This window comes from Cajanus cajan, chromosome 3 (assembly GCF_000230855.2).
Source record: "Cajanus cajan strain Asha chromosome 3, NIPB_CcT2T_4, whole genome shotgun sequence".
NCBI classification, from domain to species: domain Eukaryota; kingdom Viridiplantae; phylum Streptophyta; class Magnoliopsida; order Fabales; family Fabaceae; genus Cajanus; species Cajanus cajan.
In genome coordinates this window covers 16,410,134-16,429,855 of record NC_138519.1, presented here as the reverse complement: position 1 = coordinate 16,429,855, position 19,722 = coordinate 16,410,134, and the positions used below count along the sequence as shown (strand labels likewise).

The following is a 19,722-nucleotide window of genomic DNA, read 5'->3' as shown; positions in this document are numbered from 1 at the left end:
TAGTTAATTAACCAATAATTTTAGGCTAAATTATATTTTTATTCCCTTTCTTTATTTTTAGGATTCAATTTAATCCTATTATTTTTAAAAGATTCAATTTGGCTTTTTAATTTTCAAAAATGTTCAATATTGTCCTTCCATCCAAATTGACACTAATGACATTATTAGATGAAAGGACAACAATGAATAATTTTTAAAAATAAAAGGACCAAATTGAATATTTTAAAAATAGTGGGATCAAATTGAACATTTAAAAAAATAATAAGACCAAATTGAGAATTTTAAAAATATTATGAACAAATTAAAAAAATCATTTAATATTATTTTTTCTAGATAAATTTGAATTTCTTTTACTCACCTTAACAAGATCATGAATGACAACAATGAGTACTTGGAATTAAAAAAAAAAAGACCACAAAATGAAGGGGTTATCTAATAAAAAAGATTATTAAATGGGTATAATAAAATCCAAAATTATCTAAATAAAAAAATGTTAGATAAGTTTTTATTCTATTTAGATACTATATTTATAGAATATTCAATTTGCTCTCACTATTTATAAATGATTCGATTTGATTATCTAATTATCAAATAATGTTCAATGTTGTCATTTCGTTCAATATTATTAATATCATTAATGTTAATTTGGATGGAAAGATAACATTAAATATATTTTAAAAGATTAGAAGATCAAATTAAACTATTTAAAAATAGTGAGAATAAATTAAATCTTAAAAATAAATAGAAGGGCTAAAAGTATAATTTATTCATAATTTTAAGTTTAAATTATGAGTAAGTAGTTGCAAAAAAATTATATAAAAAATTTGGTTTATAATGGTTTAACCTAATATGAATAGATTCGTTTCTTATAGAAAATATATGCAATTTTAAAATATAAAAAATAATTTGACTTATTGATTTAATAAAAAAAATGGTTGAATTAATTAAACTAATATTTTAGTATGTACAATATGTTAAATGTTTATTATGTAATTAAAATTTATAATAAATTATATGTATAGATAAATATTATGTTTGAATATATAAATCATATTTAAAATTACATAAATAGATATTTTTAAACATATAAATTATATTTTAGATTTATGATAAATAATTCATATTATGGTATAATATTATTTTTATTTATTGATATTTTATTGTTTAAAAAATATCTAAAAATTCTTTCATCAAAGAAAAGACCCCTGACAATATTCTAAATAGAGATTCATTTTTAATATATAGGAGTTGATAGATTATTTAAGAAATATATGGGTCAACAAATTATAAACCAGTATTTTTACCCATGACTTGTCTAATTTTTAAAAGAAGATATGTTGGTTTAAGCTTGTAGAAAACTAAGGGGGTGTATTGGATTGAAATTTCATAAGACTTTAGTACAAAAAATTCTCGTGAATTTTAAAAGATTTTGTATGAATTTAATATCTTTTAAGATTTTTTCAAAAGATTACATAGGAATGTAATGACTTTTTAAGATTTTTTTTAAAAGACTTTTTTAATCAAGATTTTATAATATTAACTTTAATGAATTTGTATCTTAAGAATTTATAAAATTTAAAAGGATTTTGTTAGATTTAAAAAGACAATATTTTTTTTTTTAAATAATACAGTTAATAAAAAAGAACATAAATGACAATATTTAAATAAAGAAAAGAAAATCAATACTTTTTAAAATTTTAGTAAACAATTAATTTTGTTTCATATTCTTTTAAGTAATATTTCTCTATATACAATTTCTATGCATTTATATTTTCTGATTCATACTATTGAATTTGAATAATATGTTCAAATTTATGATATTTATTAACTGATGGAATTGTCAAAAAATATTTTTAATATATATTTAAAATTTTGATATTTCAATATTAAAGTTTAATGAAAATAAGCATTAAAAAGAGAGTGAGAGAGGAAAAAGAGAGAAACAAAAAAGGCTAGAGAACAAATAGGAGAAAAAGTTTAAAATTTAGAATTCATGTGAAATTTCAATAGCTTTGTGAGATTATTTTATAAATAAAATGTGAAAATTTTATTAAAAAGTCTCACAAAACTTATCCATCAAAATAATCCACTAATTTCTTCATTTTTTTGGGTATACAAATAGACTTTTTTTAAAGTGAAAAAATACTTAATTAAATACCACTAGATTTTAGATTTTGATGTATTTTTTAAAAAAATCTTAATTATCTTAATTGAATAATATATAACTTTTTTATAATATATTTTTTAAAATCTTTTAAAATCTCAATTTAATACATCTCCATAAACTACCAAAGAAATTCACGTTTCCATTTGTTGTGATTCTTTTTGAGAAAAATGTTATCAACACACTCTTTTAAACAATTCTTTTTCAATTAGTTAAAATTTATTAAAAAAATATAAAATTTGATAAATTATATATCCTATTTAATAACTTTTTCATTTGATTTTGTAATTTTTAACTAACAAAAGTAAATATATTAAAAAGTGTGTTATTAACACACTAACTATCTTGAAATAGCTGGATCTGGGTTTTTTAAGTTTTTGCCATTTTGGTTGGGAGTTAGGAGCTCAAATATTTTGTTTCTTGTCTCTTTGCCTAAGCATAGATAAAGAGAAAAGTATGAACTTTACTAGCATATGCAATAAACAGCTAATAATTGACAGAAATTGATGGCATTATCTTGTAGCTTTCAGTTAATGGAAAGATTTTGAAAGGACTAAATTTTAAATTGTGAAATTGAACATGTTTTTACCCTTTCTTTATTATTCTAAATGTACACATTAATTGGTTCATGGTGGACAACTTTCAAATTATCATGTTGTACGCATAAATACCTATTATTACTATTATCACGGTGAATTATAACGTAAGGGGCCAAAAAAATCTAGCATTTATGTAGGTTTAATTTTATTTTAAAATATTAAAATAAAAAAATAATTAAAGCTGAATCATTCTTTCAAATACTATAACCGTTTATTTTTTTTCATAAATATAATCACCTAATATTTTAAAATTAATAATTAAAGATTAATTTATGTTTGTAAGATTTATTTTATTTTAATAATAATTAACATTTTTTTTAATGAGAGGGACTTTTTTTTTAACTCTTTCCCACCCTATTTATACTATTTTAATATAAAAAAAATAAGATTATGAAAAGTCTCAAAAGAGTGAAAAAATGAACATGCAATGGTATCAATATAGTTGGGTGTATTTGTTTGGTGCAAATAGACTTCAAACAATTATTAGATAAGTAAATTGTTTAAAACATTCATTTTCTTTTATTGATTATCAATACATTTGGTTTAAACTATAATCATAATATCATTTTATCATCAGGAATATGAGAGGATATCATATACTAAAAAGTTCAAAGTTAAAGAAAAAAATTAGTTGACTCTCTTTTAAAGTAAGATATTTTAATTCTATCAATGATATTTTTTTAGGGTACTTTATTTTGAATTATTACTACTATTAAAATTGATTTTACATTCTTTTTGTAGTCTCCTAAACAATATGAGTAGGCTTAAATAAATTTTACAATTTTGAAAGTTTTTATTTTGCATGTTTTATGAATTATTACTACTTGTTCTAATTTTTCTTAACAGATATTTGTAGAACAATCACCATTACCACTATAAGATATAAACACTATTAGGGAGCAATAGACTACATTTTTTTATTGACCATTACATTACCTAGTTTGGACTTATGTTTTGTAGTATTGTATTAACTAGCAACGAATTATATTTCATTGAGCAATGACCACATTTATGTATTACATGTATTTAAAACTTTTTGATTATATATATGGTTGTCAGTTGTATGCAATTTAGTTTACTGAGAAGTAACATAAAAAATATAAACATTTTGGTTAATTGAAAACACTTGAATTGTCTCGTATTTATTAATTTGCAGGTTTTGTTCTTCCCAAAATATGCCAAATATTTTAAAAAAAAAATTCATCACTTTTAAGATTAGTTATATCACAATCAATCTTAAAAGTCCAATTTTTATGATTAATTATGCCATAATCAATTTTAAAAATTAGACTTTTAAGATTAGTTATGAAAGAACCGATCTTAAAGGTCCACTTTTAAGACTAGTTGATAGCCAATTTTAAAAGTTCAATTTTTTAAAATTGGTTATTTATGATCGGTTGGACAATCAATTTTAAATGTAAAAAAATAACCAATTTTTAAAATCTTTTTTCCACTAATGGGTTAAAAATTGAATGAGAAATTTTGATATACATGCATGTCACAACACACGTAAATAATTTTGTCTAATTTCTTAAAAGAATTGAACACTTAATAAAATCCTTGGTTTATATTTGCCTTAATAGGCCATGATTATAGGTAATGACATTTTGCACGTAAATAGAAAAAAATATTTCAATAATTTATTTTGTGCACCTCATTAGGAAAAATTTTCAATCCTTTCATTAGTATTTTTCCCCTAGTTTGAAAAGGGTGAAAAGAGATGATTCGATTAAGTCACTTACGAAGGATGAGGTTTCTTTGCCCTAAATTCTATGAAGCATTATAAAGTCTCAGAAGCATATGGTTTCCAATGTATTTTCTATAAACATTGTCACTTGGTGGGTGATGGTTTGTGTCTTCGTGTGATTCTCTTGTATTACTTTTGATCCAGTACATTTGTTTAAAACAAAATATGGTGGAATATAAATGAAATATAAACAAAATTCAAGTCCAAGTCTTTTAACCAACATCACCATCTAGTTGATCCTCAACATTTTTTTTTTGTCCAAATATAGATAAGATAAACAAAGCAATTGGTGAGATACATCCCACTCATGCTCCTTGTGTATAACAAAGGTTAGGTAGTCACAAACATAACAAGTGTAAGGAAACCATAATATACAATATATCTCACCACATTCAAGAATCAAGAATAACATTCTTATTATGCAATGTTATCATATTCTAATGCAGTTGTACAATTTCAAAATCTCATCTCAAAGAGTATATCCACTAGTGCAAAAAAGGGTATTTACGTCACTCAATTTACGTCGGAAACAGTAAACACCGACGTTGTAAAAATGCGGTGGCAGTTTCGTAATTAAGAGGAGACTAATTTACGTCGGACCCCCCCTAGTCCGACGTAAATGTGGGAATTAACGTCGTAGTCTCATACTGCGACGTAAATTTACGTCGGACCACCTCTAGTCCGACGTAAATTTACGTCGGAACCCCCATAGTCCGACGTAAATTTACGTCGGAACAACGAAACCCGACGTAAATTTACGTCGGAACATCGAAGCCCGACGTAAAAAATGGCCCTATATTCCTCACCTTCGTATTTTCCATTCCCGCGCTCACAATTTACAAACAACCTCTCTCATTTTCTTTGAATTTCTGAGTCTCCCACTGCGTTTAGTGCTACATTCAACGTATCCAAGTCTCTAAGTGTCTGCACGTTGGTCGTTTGAGGTTAGTTTGTTGTCCCCGTAATTATTTTGTTTTTTTTTTGCTATTTGTTCCGCTGGAACGGGCCGTTCTCCTTGCAGAACGGGCCGTTCTCCTTGCAGAACGAGTTGTTCTGCAAGCAGTACGGGCCGTTCTGCAAAGAGAACGGCCCGTTCTGCTGGAAATTTGTTGTTGTAATTTTTTGATCTGGAACGGCCCGTTCTAGTTTCAGTACGGGCCGTTCCAGATGCATTAAAGAAGAGTTTTAGGCATTGACCTTTAGTTTACCATCAATAGTTTACATTCCAACCTAATAGGTTTCTGTTTATGTATTATTTATTTTTTTATTAGTTATTTTGTTGCTATATTATTATTATCTTTTTTACTTTATTTGTCTATTCTGTTAATTCATTGTTTTAATAATGACAGTTTAATTTTTTCAGGATTATGGAGGATTCTGGGTCTGGCAGTGGAAGGAGGGAAGGTAGATCTGTCACCCGATTGTCTGGGTTGACAGCTGGGCGCATTGCCAAGGAGAGGACACCGGTTGAGGTGGATCCTCGTTCTGGAAAGGCATCAGGCCCAAATGCTGCCAAGTTTAAGAGCTATTTGGGAGTCTTAGCTCGATGACATGTTTCTATTATCATTCCATCATGGGATGACGTTCAGGAGGTTGACAAGAACCTCATGTGGCAGGATATTCAGGTATATACTTTCACATCCTTTCAATATTATATAACTAAAATACATTATTTATTATTTGTTGTTATTTTCATAGCAAAATTTTGACATTCCCAACACTGAGGGCATGAGGAGGAAGATGTTATCTGCCCTTGCCACCAGGTGGAGAGACTTCAAGACTTTTTTGACACGGGAGTATGTATTTGGAGAGCGCCAAAATGAGACTCCCTGTCTAAAGTACCAGATCACTGATGAGGAGTGGATGCAATTTTGTGCCACTCGATTGGACCCTTCGTGGCAGGTTAGTTATTGATAACTTTTACATTGACACAAATACTTAAGGTACATTTTAATTTATGTCATTTTCTTTTTTGTATTATTGCAGGCTAAAAGAATAGCTGCCCAAGAACGACAGACCAAGAATGATGCACCCCATCTATTGTCAAGAGGGGGATATGAAAGAAAAAAAAAAGCAAATGAAGAAGGTTAAGGCACAGGCAGCAGGGGTTGAGGATGCTGACCGTGTAGAGTCACCTCCCCGCCATGAGATGTGGATAGCAGACCGGACAAAACCAGATGGGCAAATGACTTCTGAGTCTGCAAGAGTCGTTGCTAGTAAAATAGTAAGTAAAAATATACAAACTAAGACTCTTCATTTCAACTCATTTAATTCATAAGAATTTTTAATCTTTCTTATTGTTGCAGGAGGGTTTAGTTGAGCAGAGCACCCAGGGCTCATTTGTTTCTGATGGTCGGAATGATATCCTCACAACGGCCATAGGAAAGCCAGAGCACGGAGGTCGTGTGCGTGGTGTTGGTGGTTCTTGGAGCCACCGAGATTTCTTTGGTGGCCGATCATCGAGGAGCACTGTCAACTCTTGCAGTCAAGAGGTTATACAGGAATTGGAGCAGAGATTGAAGATGGAGTTTGAAGAGAAACTGAAGAATATTGGAAAACAGTTTGAACAGAAGTTTGAACTTTTGGCTCGTTCTCAGCAACAGACTGCAGTTGCTCATGATGGTGTTCGAGTCAGCACTAAAGGGAGTTGTGCTGCTCCAGATCCCTCACCGGATCAGACTCACACTGATGTACCAAACCAGTGTGAGTTATATGTTGAGGATGACCCCCCACGGTTAGTGGCTATTGGCCGAGTATTTGAGGGTGGCTCAACCATCCATGGTGTCCCTCTACAGCTAGACTGGACACGGGTTGTGGTTGACCAAGTTCAAGATGCTGCTGCTCCAGTGCCTTTGCCCAATAAAGAGGTTCAACTAGTGGGGCAGGCAACCGGCACATTCTTAGCTTGGCCAAAACGTTTGGTCATGCCACTTTCAGCACGGGCAAAGGTAATTATATTATTGCTCTTTTAGATTCTTATAATTCTATTATTGTTTAACTAATTTTTATTATTTCTTTAGGATTTTATCAATCGTGGTAAGGAGGTCATGAGAGAACCTCATGTTCATGATGCCAATATCGCAGAAGCTGAGGATGATCCCATATCTATGCTTCTAATCAAATTACCACGAATAAAGAAGCATCCAATTCAATTGCAGTGGGACATTAGAGTTTTTGGAGTTGATAGCTCTGATGTTCCACTATACATATCTCTGCCTGATGCATTAGAGATTGTTGGGGGAAACTGCATGTTAAATATATCTGTCATACAGTTGTGGGCCATGTAAGTCATATTTTCTTTTATGAGTCTAAATTTACAATAATTACATTTAACTTATAATAATTATTTGTGTTAGGTACATGGATAAATTGAGTGTGGAGCAAGCACAAGCAGAAGTATATGGATTTATTGAGCCTCAATCCATCCAAAAATCAGGAAACACTCAGGTCCAGATCCAACAATATATGCAAACATGGATGAGTGACTCAAGAAGACATATATACATGGCTCCATACATTGACGGGTTAGTTTTTTAATTGGTTTTTTAATCATGGTAATTTTTTAACTGATTTGTTTGTCATACAATATAGGTCCCATTGGCAGTTAATGGTAATCATTCCTAAGGAATATACCGTGGTGTGGTTTTGTTCACTTCATCGAAAACCAAGCCATGAAATTAAAAGCCAATTACATGGGTAACTAATTTTTTTTCATTATGTTTTAAAACTAATTATATATATTGGCTAACATTTGTTTTTATTTCAATTAATTAGAATCGTGTCTGGAGCTAATATATTAAGTGGAAGAGCCAGATCATCAAAGTCATTGCATTTCATATACCCTAAGGTTAGCAAATAAATTCATACAATCAATAATATTTAAATTTATTGACTTTGGAATTAATAGTTATTTGTTTCTCATTTTAGTGTAATAAGCAACAAGACTCGTTTGAATGTGGCTATTACATCATGTATTGGATGAAAACCATAGTTTCTGCGGGTATTATTGATTCTTGGGCGCAGGTAATTCATATCAAAATTTATTTAACTATATTTACCTTTAGAATAATTAACATTGCATATTAATGACACTTAAATTACCCTTTCAGGTCTTTCATGATCCATCTCCATTGCCCGAAGATGAGTTGCTCAAGATAAGAGAACAATGGGCAAATTTTTTTCTAAGTTTAGTTAGTTAGATATTATGTTTATAGTTTGATAGTTAGTTAGATATTATGTTTATAGTTTGATAGTTAGTTAGATATTATGTTTATAGTTTGATAGTTAGTTAGTTTAGTTAGTTAGATAGCATTGACAAACATATTTTATAGCTTTTTTAGGATAATAGGATTTACATTGTCATAATTTATGTTTTTTAAGATTTATATATTATTTTCTTTTTGTCATTCAATTTTGAAATACAATTTGAATTTCTATTCTGGACTGCCTGGTTTAGAGTTGGTATTCTGGATTATATTTATATGCAGGTGTTGGGTATATCAATTTATAAACGTTTTTTAAAAAAAAACTCCCACAATTTACGTCGGACGTGGCCTTGTCCGACGTAAAATTGTGGCATGATTTTGCCCCTTTTTACGTCGGTCTGGAATAATCTCCGACGTAAATTTACGTCGTCTTTCAGAGGCGACGTAAATTTACGACTCCCGTATTAACGTCAAACCCTTTTCCGACGTAAAAGGGTCAAAATACACGACGTAAAAGACCCTTTCTGTACTAGTGATCTTAGAAGTACATGTAGGTAGACAGAGCCACTCAACATAGGTGCTTGACACCAATCACTCTCAACTAGGGGGAAAGATCCAACAATGGCTTGTTGAGATTACAAAGTTGTACTAGGTCCATCCTTACTCATCATAAAGTTAGATTGGATCTCCCAAGCCAAGTTAATCCTCGAGGTCTAGATTTGAAGATCCTCAATGTGGCATCCTTGGCATATGATTCCACACAGAAACCTCAGAAACTCAACTTTATGCATATGATGCATGTTACACATCAATATGTTACATGCAATCCCCAATATCTAAATTATCATTATTCAACTGCTCTCATGAGAAATCTCATTCCTCTAGAATGATTCCTTTCAAGGTGCGCCATAAATACCTTATGTTCTCAAGATTCTCATAAATAATCATTTATAATTACATAAATAAGAAACAACATACACAATATGTCAATACAATAAAAACAACCGACTAAATCATGCATTGATAAATATATTTTTAATTCTACATCATTTTCCTATTATAACAAGTATCTATTCATGTTTAGGGCATATATATATATATACATATATATATATATATATATATATATTAGGGATTTATTTACTTTAGGAGTAAGTCTACCTAGACTTATTCCGTTTAATAACTCATATTTTACATCAAATTTCAATGATCTAATCATTGAAATTAAACTTTTTAATGCATAAATTAAGTATGCAAAATTTTAAAAAATTTGAAAATCATTTGATATTTCATTTCATTAATTCAAATTGACGAATAATCATAAAAATATTTTATACATTAATTTGAATTATTGAAACGAAGTATCAAATAGTTTTCTTTTTTAAAAAAAAAATTTGCAAACTTGATCTATGCATTTAAAACTTTAAATAAATCATTGAAATTTGATGTAGAATATAAATTATTAAATGGAGTAAGTCTAAATAGACTTACTCTTAGAATAAACGAATCCCTTCTCTCTCTCTCTCTCTCTCTCTCTCTCTCTCACACACACACACACACACACACATATATATATATATATATCATTCCTTAATATATATATCATTCCTTAAGTTATTGGGTACTATATCATTCACAATCTTTTTTACTTTTGTGACCTTTATCAGGCAAGCATGATTCCTAAAATTATATTAATGCTATCAAGTTGGTTTTGATCTCATGGGGAAGGAGGAGAGATTATCTACAACTTCTATGTTGAGTTCAATATTTGGTTTACCTTCTACTATACCTAAACTTAAAAATGTGCAACATCTTCGTGTAACTTTCATAACTTGACATTTTTTCACTAATTTTATCATATTTTAAGTTATAGAAGTGATATTGAGGTGATTCCAAATATGTTGTTTAACTAACATTTAGGGCTATATTTCATTTGAAATTCAATAAGCCTAATTCGATCATACAATTCTCTTAAGGAGACACTTAACTTGCTAAGAGAATTTTCACTTAACACAACTTAACCATCTTAAAGAAAAAACATGATAGTAACTAAATTTGAAGCATCGTAAGTAAACAAAACCCATTAGGATCTAAGGTCAACTCATTTACCCATAATTAACAAATCAATAGGTCATCACTCACTGTTATCATTATTCAACAAGGCTTAGAGTCAATCACTTTAACCCTAATTAAGATTGGGAATTACAATAAAACAACAAGAATAATAAAAACTAATTTAATAATCAATTTATACAAAATAATTACTTCAAGGTATAACTCATCAAAAAGACATACAATTAAATTTAATGAAATCTCTGGGGTCAAGACCAATTTTGCTACCTATAATTTGGCCATTCTTATTAGTGGGATAACTCACTTTCTTTACCTAGAAAACGGTATTGCAAAAACAATGGTGCAAAGATGTGATTCTCTCTTTGAGATTTTGTCGATTCAACTTATATTTTTTATGGCACAAGGGTTTCGAGAGGCAAAAAAAAATAGTATTTTGTTTAAACCTAATAGACTTTTTAAATAAAAAATTCATTGGACCTAATATAAGAAATAATCCATTAAATCTAATATGATAAGATTCCACTAAAAAAGTTATTTAAAAATTACTACACAAACTATCTAAATAGTAAAAAAGAGATGGTGGTTAAAGTGAACTACTCTTCTAAATAGTTTGTAGTGCTCAAGTAAATATTATCTGTTAGATATATTATTATCATTTTCAACGGTTTAGATGATTGAGTTGTAAAATATATACCATTTTTTTCAAATAAAAAATATTTTAACTATAATTGTATATTACTTATTTATCCTTACTTTTTTTTAATAAAAAAAGGCATAATTCTTAAAGGTTATCCTCGTCTATAACTTAGTCATCCTTTCAATTGCTTTGCACCAACACTCCATCATAGAGATTGACTGTGATTAGGATTGTTTTGACGACAATTTACACTCCCACACTAAAGGTATGTTTGATAGATAGAAAAGAAATAGAGCAAAGAGAATAGAGAAGAGAAAAATGAGTGAGTAAAAATAGGTAAGAAATAGAGTGAGAATTTAGTTGTTTAGTTGAAAAGAAATAAGTGAAAAATATTATTATGTATACTTAATAAGATAGAAATAAATAAGTAAAAAATAAAGTATATACAAAAGAGAAGAGAAAAAATAAAATAAAAAGAAAGAAATAGAAAAAAATATATTTTAAATTATTTTCTTATTAATTATTTTTTGATATTTTAATTATTTAAATAAAATAACTTCTCATTAGAATAAAAATGAGTCACTTTCGAATAGAATGACTTTTCATTTGAATATCATAAGTTTTCGATCAAATAAGCATTAGGATTTGCATCAATTTTTCATCTATTTCTCCAAAAACTGCGAAGAAATAAAAAAAAAAGTGAATCTCATGTCTTTTTTATTTCTTGTTTGACAATTTCTTATGAAAAAAAAAAACTTATTTCTCGACACTATCTCTACGTGTCCTCTCTCACACTGTCGCGGGTTATTATTTGTTTTTCATTTTTGTTTCGCTACAATTGCAATCGGCAACGGTTGCATCATTAGCATATAACAATCGTTGTCTAAAGTCTAAACGAATTATAAAAGAGAAAAAAAAATTCTATTATTACATGGATACCCAAGTGTAAAAAAAATCCATTTAATAAAATCAGATGTTAAGACCTACTAGAAACCATAGTTTTAAAAATCGGATCGGTCATCGAACCGGTTAAGGTATTGAGTCAGTGGGTCAAAGGTTGAACCTGTGGGTCACTGGTTGAACCGCATGACTCGATTTTTATTTATTTTTATTAAAAAATATTCATATTAAATATATTTATACTTATAAATTTTAATAAATTCATATTTTATTTTAAATTTAAATTTTTCTATCTTATTTAAAATTATTTTTATTTTTATTTTGTAAAAAAATACATAAAAAATTACATGTTAAACGATATATTAATACAAATTAAAAATATAAATAATATATACATATATAATATGCTTGCAATTAATATAACAAAATAATATATGTAATATTTACATAGATATTGAATTTTTAAATATATAATTTAAAATTAATAATATACTATAAAAGTTATTTAAGTTGTATATATTGCAAACAAATATATTAGAACAAGTAATCATTGTTATATTTAATAAGACTCTTTACTTTTTCATTAAGAGATTCAATTTTCATTATTATTTTTGTGATTTATGGTCCCTTAAAAAATTTTTTAAAAAAAAAAGTGGTTGAACCGGTTTGACCCACCGGTTCACCGGTTGAACCGGAAAATTGACCGGTTCAATCCAGTTTGAAACGGGTCGACTGCATAACCGATCCAACTTCAGATTCAGACCGGCTGGACCACCGGTTCCCGGTCCGACCGGCCGGGTCGGTCTGGGTTTTAAAACACTGCTAGAAACTCATCTAAAAAAAATTACTACCCAATCTTATCATGAAAGTTATTTTATGGTATATGTACGAGATATTGTTTATTTTGTATTTTAATTTTTATAATTGTATTTTTAATCATTATAATTTTTTTTAATTATTAAAATATGTATATTTTATAAGTTATTATTTTTTCCATGTTTATATCTGATTTTATCATCAAGATCATGGTAAATGGTGTTGAATTTGAAAATTTCATAAGTTTCTCTACTTGCACCGGCACTCCAAAACCATTGACAATAGAAAAAGAAAACCAGAATTGAAGAAACAAAAAGGAAAGGTTAGATAAAGAATTCATAATGTCCCAAAAGTCCACCCAAAGTGGTTGAGCTAAACCATTATATATTTAGTGTTCACATTACCCCTTCTTCTTCTTCTTCTTCTTACATAGTTACATTGCATCATCACCTTCCTCTGACTCAATCCATTGTCCACCCCTTGAGACCCATGTCCGGAGAGCCACGCCAATTGGAGATCCACCTGCGGCTAAATTCCAAGAGAGGAAGCACCATGGTGCACCCTGTGTCCGTGGATACCACGGTCTCTGCGCCACCCTTCAGAGAGGAGGTGAAGCTCTACCGCAAGTGGTTCCCTTGGTTGGTACCTCTCTTTGTTGTTGCCAACGTCCTTTTGTTTGTCATCACTATGTACGTCAATAACTGCCCCCACAACTCTGTCTCCTGCATTGCCTCCTTCTTGGGTCGCTTCTCCTTTCAGCCCTTCAAGGAAAACCCCCTCTTGGGCCCTTCGTCCTTGACGTGAGTTCTTCTACCATTGCTATTCATGTTGCCACTTTCTTTTGCTTTATTTAGGTATATGGTAATTATTCCTTCTTCTTTTTTTTATAAAAAAGTAATTTTTTTTTTAAAATGTTGCTTAATAATTAATTGGGTGCTCTCAGGATCGATTTGCCAGCATGATTACCATAATAGTGTGGTAGGGAGTGGAGTAGAGGCAAGAAAAATTAGGTTCTATGATTCTATTTATACTGGTAGGATTAAGCGAGGTCTCCTTGAATTCTTGTCGAAGACTATCTAAGGGAATATTTCGAAAACATGGTAAGATTGCTTGTTAAAGGTGATTAGATAATAACTGAGCCTGCCATCTAGGCTCAAGCCCACTTATTATCTAATCACCTTTGACAAACAATCTTACCATGTTTTCAGAATTCAAGGATACTATCCTACCGGTATACTATCCTTATTGATACCATTGTAATAAAGGTGTGGTTTGTTTAAGGTGATCATTAATATTGTAAAAAAATGTTGACAAATTGTGACTACAATTATCATGCATGAGGATTTGGGTTTGATCTTAGTTGGTGTCGTTGTAATCTTTTCTAATGATTAAAAAAAAGTTGTGGCTGTTTTAAGGTGATCATTAATATTGTGAAAAATTGTTGACAAATTGCGACCACAATTATCTTGATCCTTGATATTTCAGAAAATTGTGGACAAATCCAGCTGAATTGCGGTTTCCATGGCCTATGGGAGACCTTGAAAACCTTAATGTTGTGCTTGCATATTATTTTTAAAACCTTTAATTGTACTGTTATTTATTGTGTGAATTTTTATCTTTTGGGTAAATATAGATATATTGGATAGAAGAGGAAGATTGAATAGAAAATTTGTTATGACATCAATGGCAAAAATTTTATCGCACTAGATGAGGTTTGCTACATGAATCACACACCAGTATAGACTCTGTTAAAGATTGAGCGACGCGTTTTAGGTATATCGATAAATTTTACTTTGACTATTGAGGGCCTAACACAACACTCCTTCTTTACCGGAGATTGGGACTATCTATGATACCATGTATCGATGTCAAAATGGGTTCAATCCAACATGTTGACCCACATAAGTCGCTCGAACGAGTTAGGTTGGATTGGTCAGTTAGGTTGACCTATTTTTTTCTTCACTTCTACTTATTGACACCGACTTATAGTGTTTTATGTGTAGTTCATTTGTTTATTGAGACTTATGATTGTATTGTGGACTTATATTATTGTTGATGGACTTATTAAGTACATGCTCCATTGAACATTTGAATTATTTGATTGATTACTAGTTTTATAACAATTTTTTTTATTATATTTGATCATAAAATTTGAAGAAAATTCAAGATAAACAAAATGAAAGTGATTTATAATTTTTTTCATGAATTGATTGGTCAACCTAACCCAACTTAACCCACCAACCCACCATAGGATGGGTTAGGTTGGGATTTTCCACCGAATGAAAAAGCAGGTCCAATCAAACAAACCTATTTTTCAGCTGATTGGGTTGAGTTGGCCCGATTGACACTCCTAGGTGATGTTAATTATTATAAATTATTTAAATTTATTATTGCCTATTGATGGTGGTGGTGGTGATGACGACAATGTTGAAATAGTAGTAGTATTTATGTTTTAGATGGGACTGAAATTTATGGATGCTTCTGAATTCTGATATGAGTGACTTTAATGATCTGTTGGGAAATATGGATTATGAAATTGACTGTTACTGGGATTGAACAAGTGGGGTTTGTTTGTTGTTCAGGCTGCAGAAGATGGGGGCTCTTGATGTGAGCAGAGTGGTTCATAGACACCAGGGATGGCGCCTCATTACTTGTATGTGGCTACATGCTGGGGTTTTCCATCTGTTGTCAAATATGTTGGGTATTCTAGTCATTGGAATTCGGCTTGAGCAAGAATTTGGGTTTGGTATGTGTGGTATATTCAAGATTAAGGCTTGTTTCTTATCTATGTTGCTTGCAATTATTAGCTTTTGTAGGACTATAGTATTTAATATGATTATATAGATCTTTGGTACTGCAAATTTACCAGATTTTGGTTTTAGGCGTGGTCTCCCTAAAATTAGAGTTTTGACTTGTGTCAGTTTTTAAAAGTGAGCACTTTTGGTCTCTTCTGTTATCATATCCATGAAGTGCTATGCTACTAATGACAAAAACTCAATAACCAAAAGGGACCGCTTTAAAGCCAAAACTAATATTTGAAAGGGACTAAAGCCAAATTTTGATAATAATTATAGGGTGGCAAAACATTTGTTTAAATTCTGCTGTAAAATGTAAATAACTCATGCCAGTGACAGAAGTAGAGGTTTTTGGTTTTTCTGCCAAGATTTCTTCTGTTTTTCTGTATTGTTCAAACTTTTGTACTCCAAATTCATTACGGTTTTGAGTGGAAAAGTAGATAGATAAAACTAACTATAACTAGAGTAAGGAATTAGTACTTTATTCTGAATAAGGAAAATATGTCAACAAACTCAACTGAACGGTAGCTTATAACTAGTAATTGATAGTTGGCGTAAGGTTAACACTTGGTAGCCTCTATAGTATAGACTTCCGAAAAACTTCTAAATTAACTGTAAAAATCTCATTTGAGAAATAATGTGAGTTGTACTGCTTATTGTTGGGTAAATAGGTATGATTTTCTTGTGTTGTGTTATTGTTTGCCCAGTTTACCTCTAAATTCTTTACTGATTCTTGCATACATGTACTACAGTGCTTATTGGACTGCTGTTTGTCATATCTGGATTTGGAGGGAGTTTGCTTTCTGCTCTTTTCATTCAGTCAAACATTTCTGTCGGTGCTTCGGGTGCCCTCTTTGGCTTGCTGGGAGGCATGCTTTCAGAACTCATTACTAACTGGTCTATATATGATAACAAGGTGCTTATTAAATTTCTCATTTGAAACTGTGAGTGTTTCAATAGGAAAGATCATCTCTAAAATGCAACCTACTGACAATCAAGATTTTCTTTTCATGTGAAGCTAGCAGCATTCCTCACCCTTGTGATCATCATTGTTGTCAATCTAGCAGTTGGAATTCTTCCACATGTGGACAATTTTGCTCATATTGGAGGCTTTCTTACTGGATTTCTTCTTGGATTTGTGTTTTTGATACGTCCCCAGTTTGGATGGGTTAACCAACGATATGCTCCTCTAAATTATTCTCCAGGACGAGCTAAGCCTAAATTCAAGAAATATCAGTGTATCTTGTGGGTCCTCTCCTTGATCGTTCTAGTTGTTGGGTAAGCATTTTTGAAGTGTCACTTTTTTCTGAGATCAAGTTGCTTTTGCTAATGTATGATGTTATGGAAAGACTTGAGCGTAATTAACCCTGTTGACATATATAAAATGAGACCAGGAGTTCCCTCAAGTAGTTGGGGACAGTTTTGGTTTACCTCCATCCTACTATCCTTCCCTATTTATATCTAATAAACTCTTCTAACTAACTAATATCGTCACTTTTTACTAACTCCCCCATTCCCATAGTCCTAACACACTCTTTTAGTTTTTGATTACTTGATTGCAATATAAACTTAATTCCTAAGTTACTCAAGTAATTTTAAATGTGAGGAATTCTCATTTCTCAACTGAAGTTGTTGTAGAAATAATGACAGTTCTGAATACTATAATATTGATCATCAAGTAGACCAGGAAAAGAAATGCATAGGTAGTCAGGGTTGTTGTAGTTATCTCCTTACGAGTGTTTTCATTTTGGTGCTTGTGATGATCATGCTACAGCAAGTCTAGGTATTATAATTGCTTATTACTACCGAGAAGATCTCCTAAAAGACTAGTTTAAGTTGGATGCAGACTTGCTGGGCATTGTGATATCTAGGATCTTTTGAAGCATTATATTTTTGTTTTTTCACCAATCAAAGCAACCCAAGGTTGATGCAGAAAAAGATCTATCCTTCATTACTGTAAATATGCTTGTGTATATTTTTTGAATCCATGGACATGGTTTACGTAGTATCTCAAAATTGACAGTCAAAGACTAATATGTACTTGTAGGATGTGGCTTCAGTCAGTTAAACATTTTTCTAATACCATAGGAATTAATCCTAGGAACACTACCCACTAGGTTGACCTTGTCAGATCAGGCCTTACAACATTGGACTAAGAGACTTGGTTATATGCTTGTATATATGAAATTCACTTTTGTGTTTGATTTCTATGTGACTTCTTCCCTGCTCCATCATCTTATTTGTATTCTTGTTTTATCCTTTTGTTTATCTTTCATTTTGACCACTTGTTCTGTTAATGTTAAATTGTCTAATGTGGCAGGCTTTCTGTTGGTCTGGTTGCACTTCTTCGTGGTGTTGATGCAAATGATCACTGCTCCTGGTGCCATTATCTGTCTTGTGTTCCAACTTCAAAATGGAGCTGCCATACAGAGGCAGCTTATTGTGAGGTAAGCATTTTACCTGAAAGCCTCTTCATATAAATAATTTTATCAGATCCTGTGAACTTACTGATTTTTCGCTGGTAATTTTATGAATGGATTCTTCAAGACTTTAACTCCTTTTTCATGTATTATTATACTGTCTTCTTGTGTTATAAAATCTTTCACAATTTGGTGATCTCCAAAAATAAAAACATATGGTTGTTACCATCATTTAGACAAATGTTCTCGGGTTAAATATGTTTTTTCATCACATCACACATTTGCTGATCTCATTACCAATGTATATGTTTTTGGATATATAATATTTTAATGAATACATACCCATTTTCTTTATTTGTGTAGAAAGTTGATATTCTTTAAACTTTGGTCACTTTTGACACTGGTAATTGATATGTTTATACCTTCTACTTTTAAAATTCACATAGCTGTTTTTAAGTTTTATACACCTTATACTTTTTTGTGTGCACTGTCGAATCTTATATGTGCATTTTTTTTATCCCTACAAATAAAGCAAGGTTTGTTTTTAGTCCCTAAAAAATAGATGGTCTTCTTATAGTCCCTCATTTATGAAAATGTGTCAAATATGGTCCTAGTTCTTCACAAAAAAATTGTTTCCTTTTGGTCCCCTGTTTATGAAAATAAGAAGCACATACGACACTTTTCTATTAACTAAAGACTAAAAGAAAATGATGTATTTTTGGATAAATAAAAGCGAGCGATGTAGTTCTATTTGCAGGGATTAAAAATATATTTAGTCTAATATTTTTATTACACGTGACTTTTTTTTTTTTTATTGTCAAAGAAGCCTTATACTTGATATTAACCATTTTAAAATGATTTTTTGTTGTTATTTTTGGTTCTTGAGGCCTGATATTAATGTTGTTGAAATACCACAAATGCAGTCTAACCAGCTTGGCAACCAGCTGAACATAACATGCTCCAGCAATGGTAAATCCAGTACATACTACATGCAAGATCCAACCAGTTCCCAGATCCAGCAATTGTGCACTCAGCTTTGTAGTTGACTTGTGACAAAAGTGATGCTCGTTGGAATGAGATGTTCATTTGTTCATAGTGTTTCACTGCTCTTTCATTTATACCTTTTGCCTTATTCAGGAGACTCGATTAAAAAAGATTCATTTAGCCTTTCTAGATTTGTTCATGTTCTTGTGTATATAATATTGATTATTTGCATTTTTTTTTTTTGGTTACCTTTGTATGAGATCAAAGTTATAATTATAGATGATTAATGTCTTACCCTAACTTTTGTTTGCCAATAACTTATTTTGTGATTCCATTACAAAGGTGTGTTTGGAGATTTCAATCTCTCATTTTATTTATTTAT

General features: G+C 30.4%; 2 protein-coding genes across 2 annotated transcripts; both read left to right on the top strand.

Annotated features, from left to right (window-relative positions):
- Positions 1 to 6,572: 6,572 nt before the first annotated feature.
- Positions 6,573 to 7,497, top strand: LOC114917105 (uncharacterized). The gene is made up of 2 exons (XM_083070545.1): positions 6,573 to 6,734; positions 6,817 to 7,497. Exons 1-2 carry the CDS (start codon positions 6,588 to 6,590, stop codon positions 7,480 to 7,482), a joined length of 813 nt encoding a protein of 270 aa, XP_082926671.1. The 5' UTR covers positions 6,573 to 6,587; the 3' UTR covers positions 7,483 to 7,497.
- A 5,937-nt stretch (positions 7,498 to 13,434) lies between these two features.
- LOC109788630 (RHOMBOID-like protein 1) lies at positions 13,435 to 19,640 on the top strand. Its single transcript, XM_020347406.3, has 6 exons — positions 13,435 to 13,941; positions 15,724 to 15,887; positions 16,689 to 16,852; positions 16,955 to 17,214; positions 18,257 to 18,383; positions 19,280 to 19,640. Exons 1-6 carry the CDS (start codon positions 13,631 to 13,633, stop codon positions 19,400 to 19,402), a joined length of 1,149 nt encoding a protein of 382 aa, XP_020202995.1. The 5' UTR covers positions 13,435 to 13,630; the 3' UTR covers positions 19,403 to 19,640.
- The last annotated feature ends 82 nt before the right edge of the window (positions 19,641 to 19,722 follow it).

Coding starts and splice junctions, on each gene's coding strand:
- LOC114917105 (XM_083070545.1), top strand. CDS start 6,588: ATGAAGAAGGTTAAGGCACAGGCAGCAGGGGTTGAGGATGCTGACCGT. Junction 6,735..6,816: donor GAGTCGTTGCTAGTAAAATA/GTAAGTAAAAAT, acceptor TTATTGTTGCAG/GAGGGTTTAGTTGAGCAGAG.
- LOC109788630 (XM_020347406.3), top strand. CDS start 13,631: ATGTCCGGAGAGCCACGCCAATTGGAGATCCACCTGCGGCTAAATTCC. Junction 16,853..16,954: donor GGTCTATATATGATAACAAG/GTGCTTATTAAA, acceptor TTTCATGTGAAG/CTAGCAGCATTCCTCACCCT. Junction 18,384..19,279: donor CAGAGGCAGCTTATTGTGAG/GTAAGCATTTTA, acceptor CCACAAATGCAG/TCTAACCAGCTTGGCAACCA.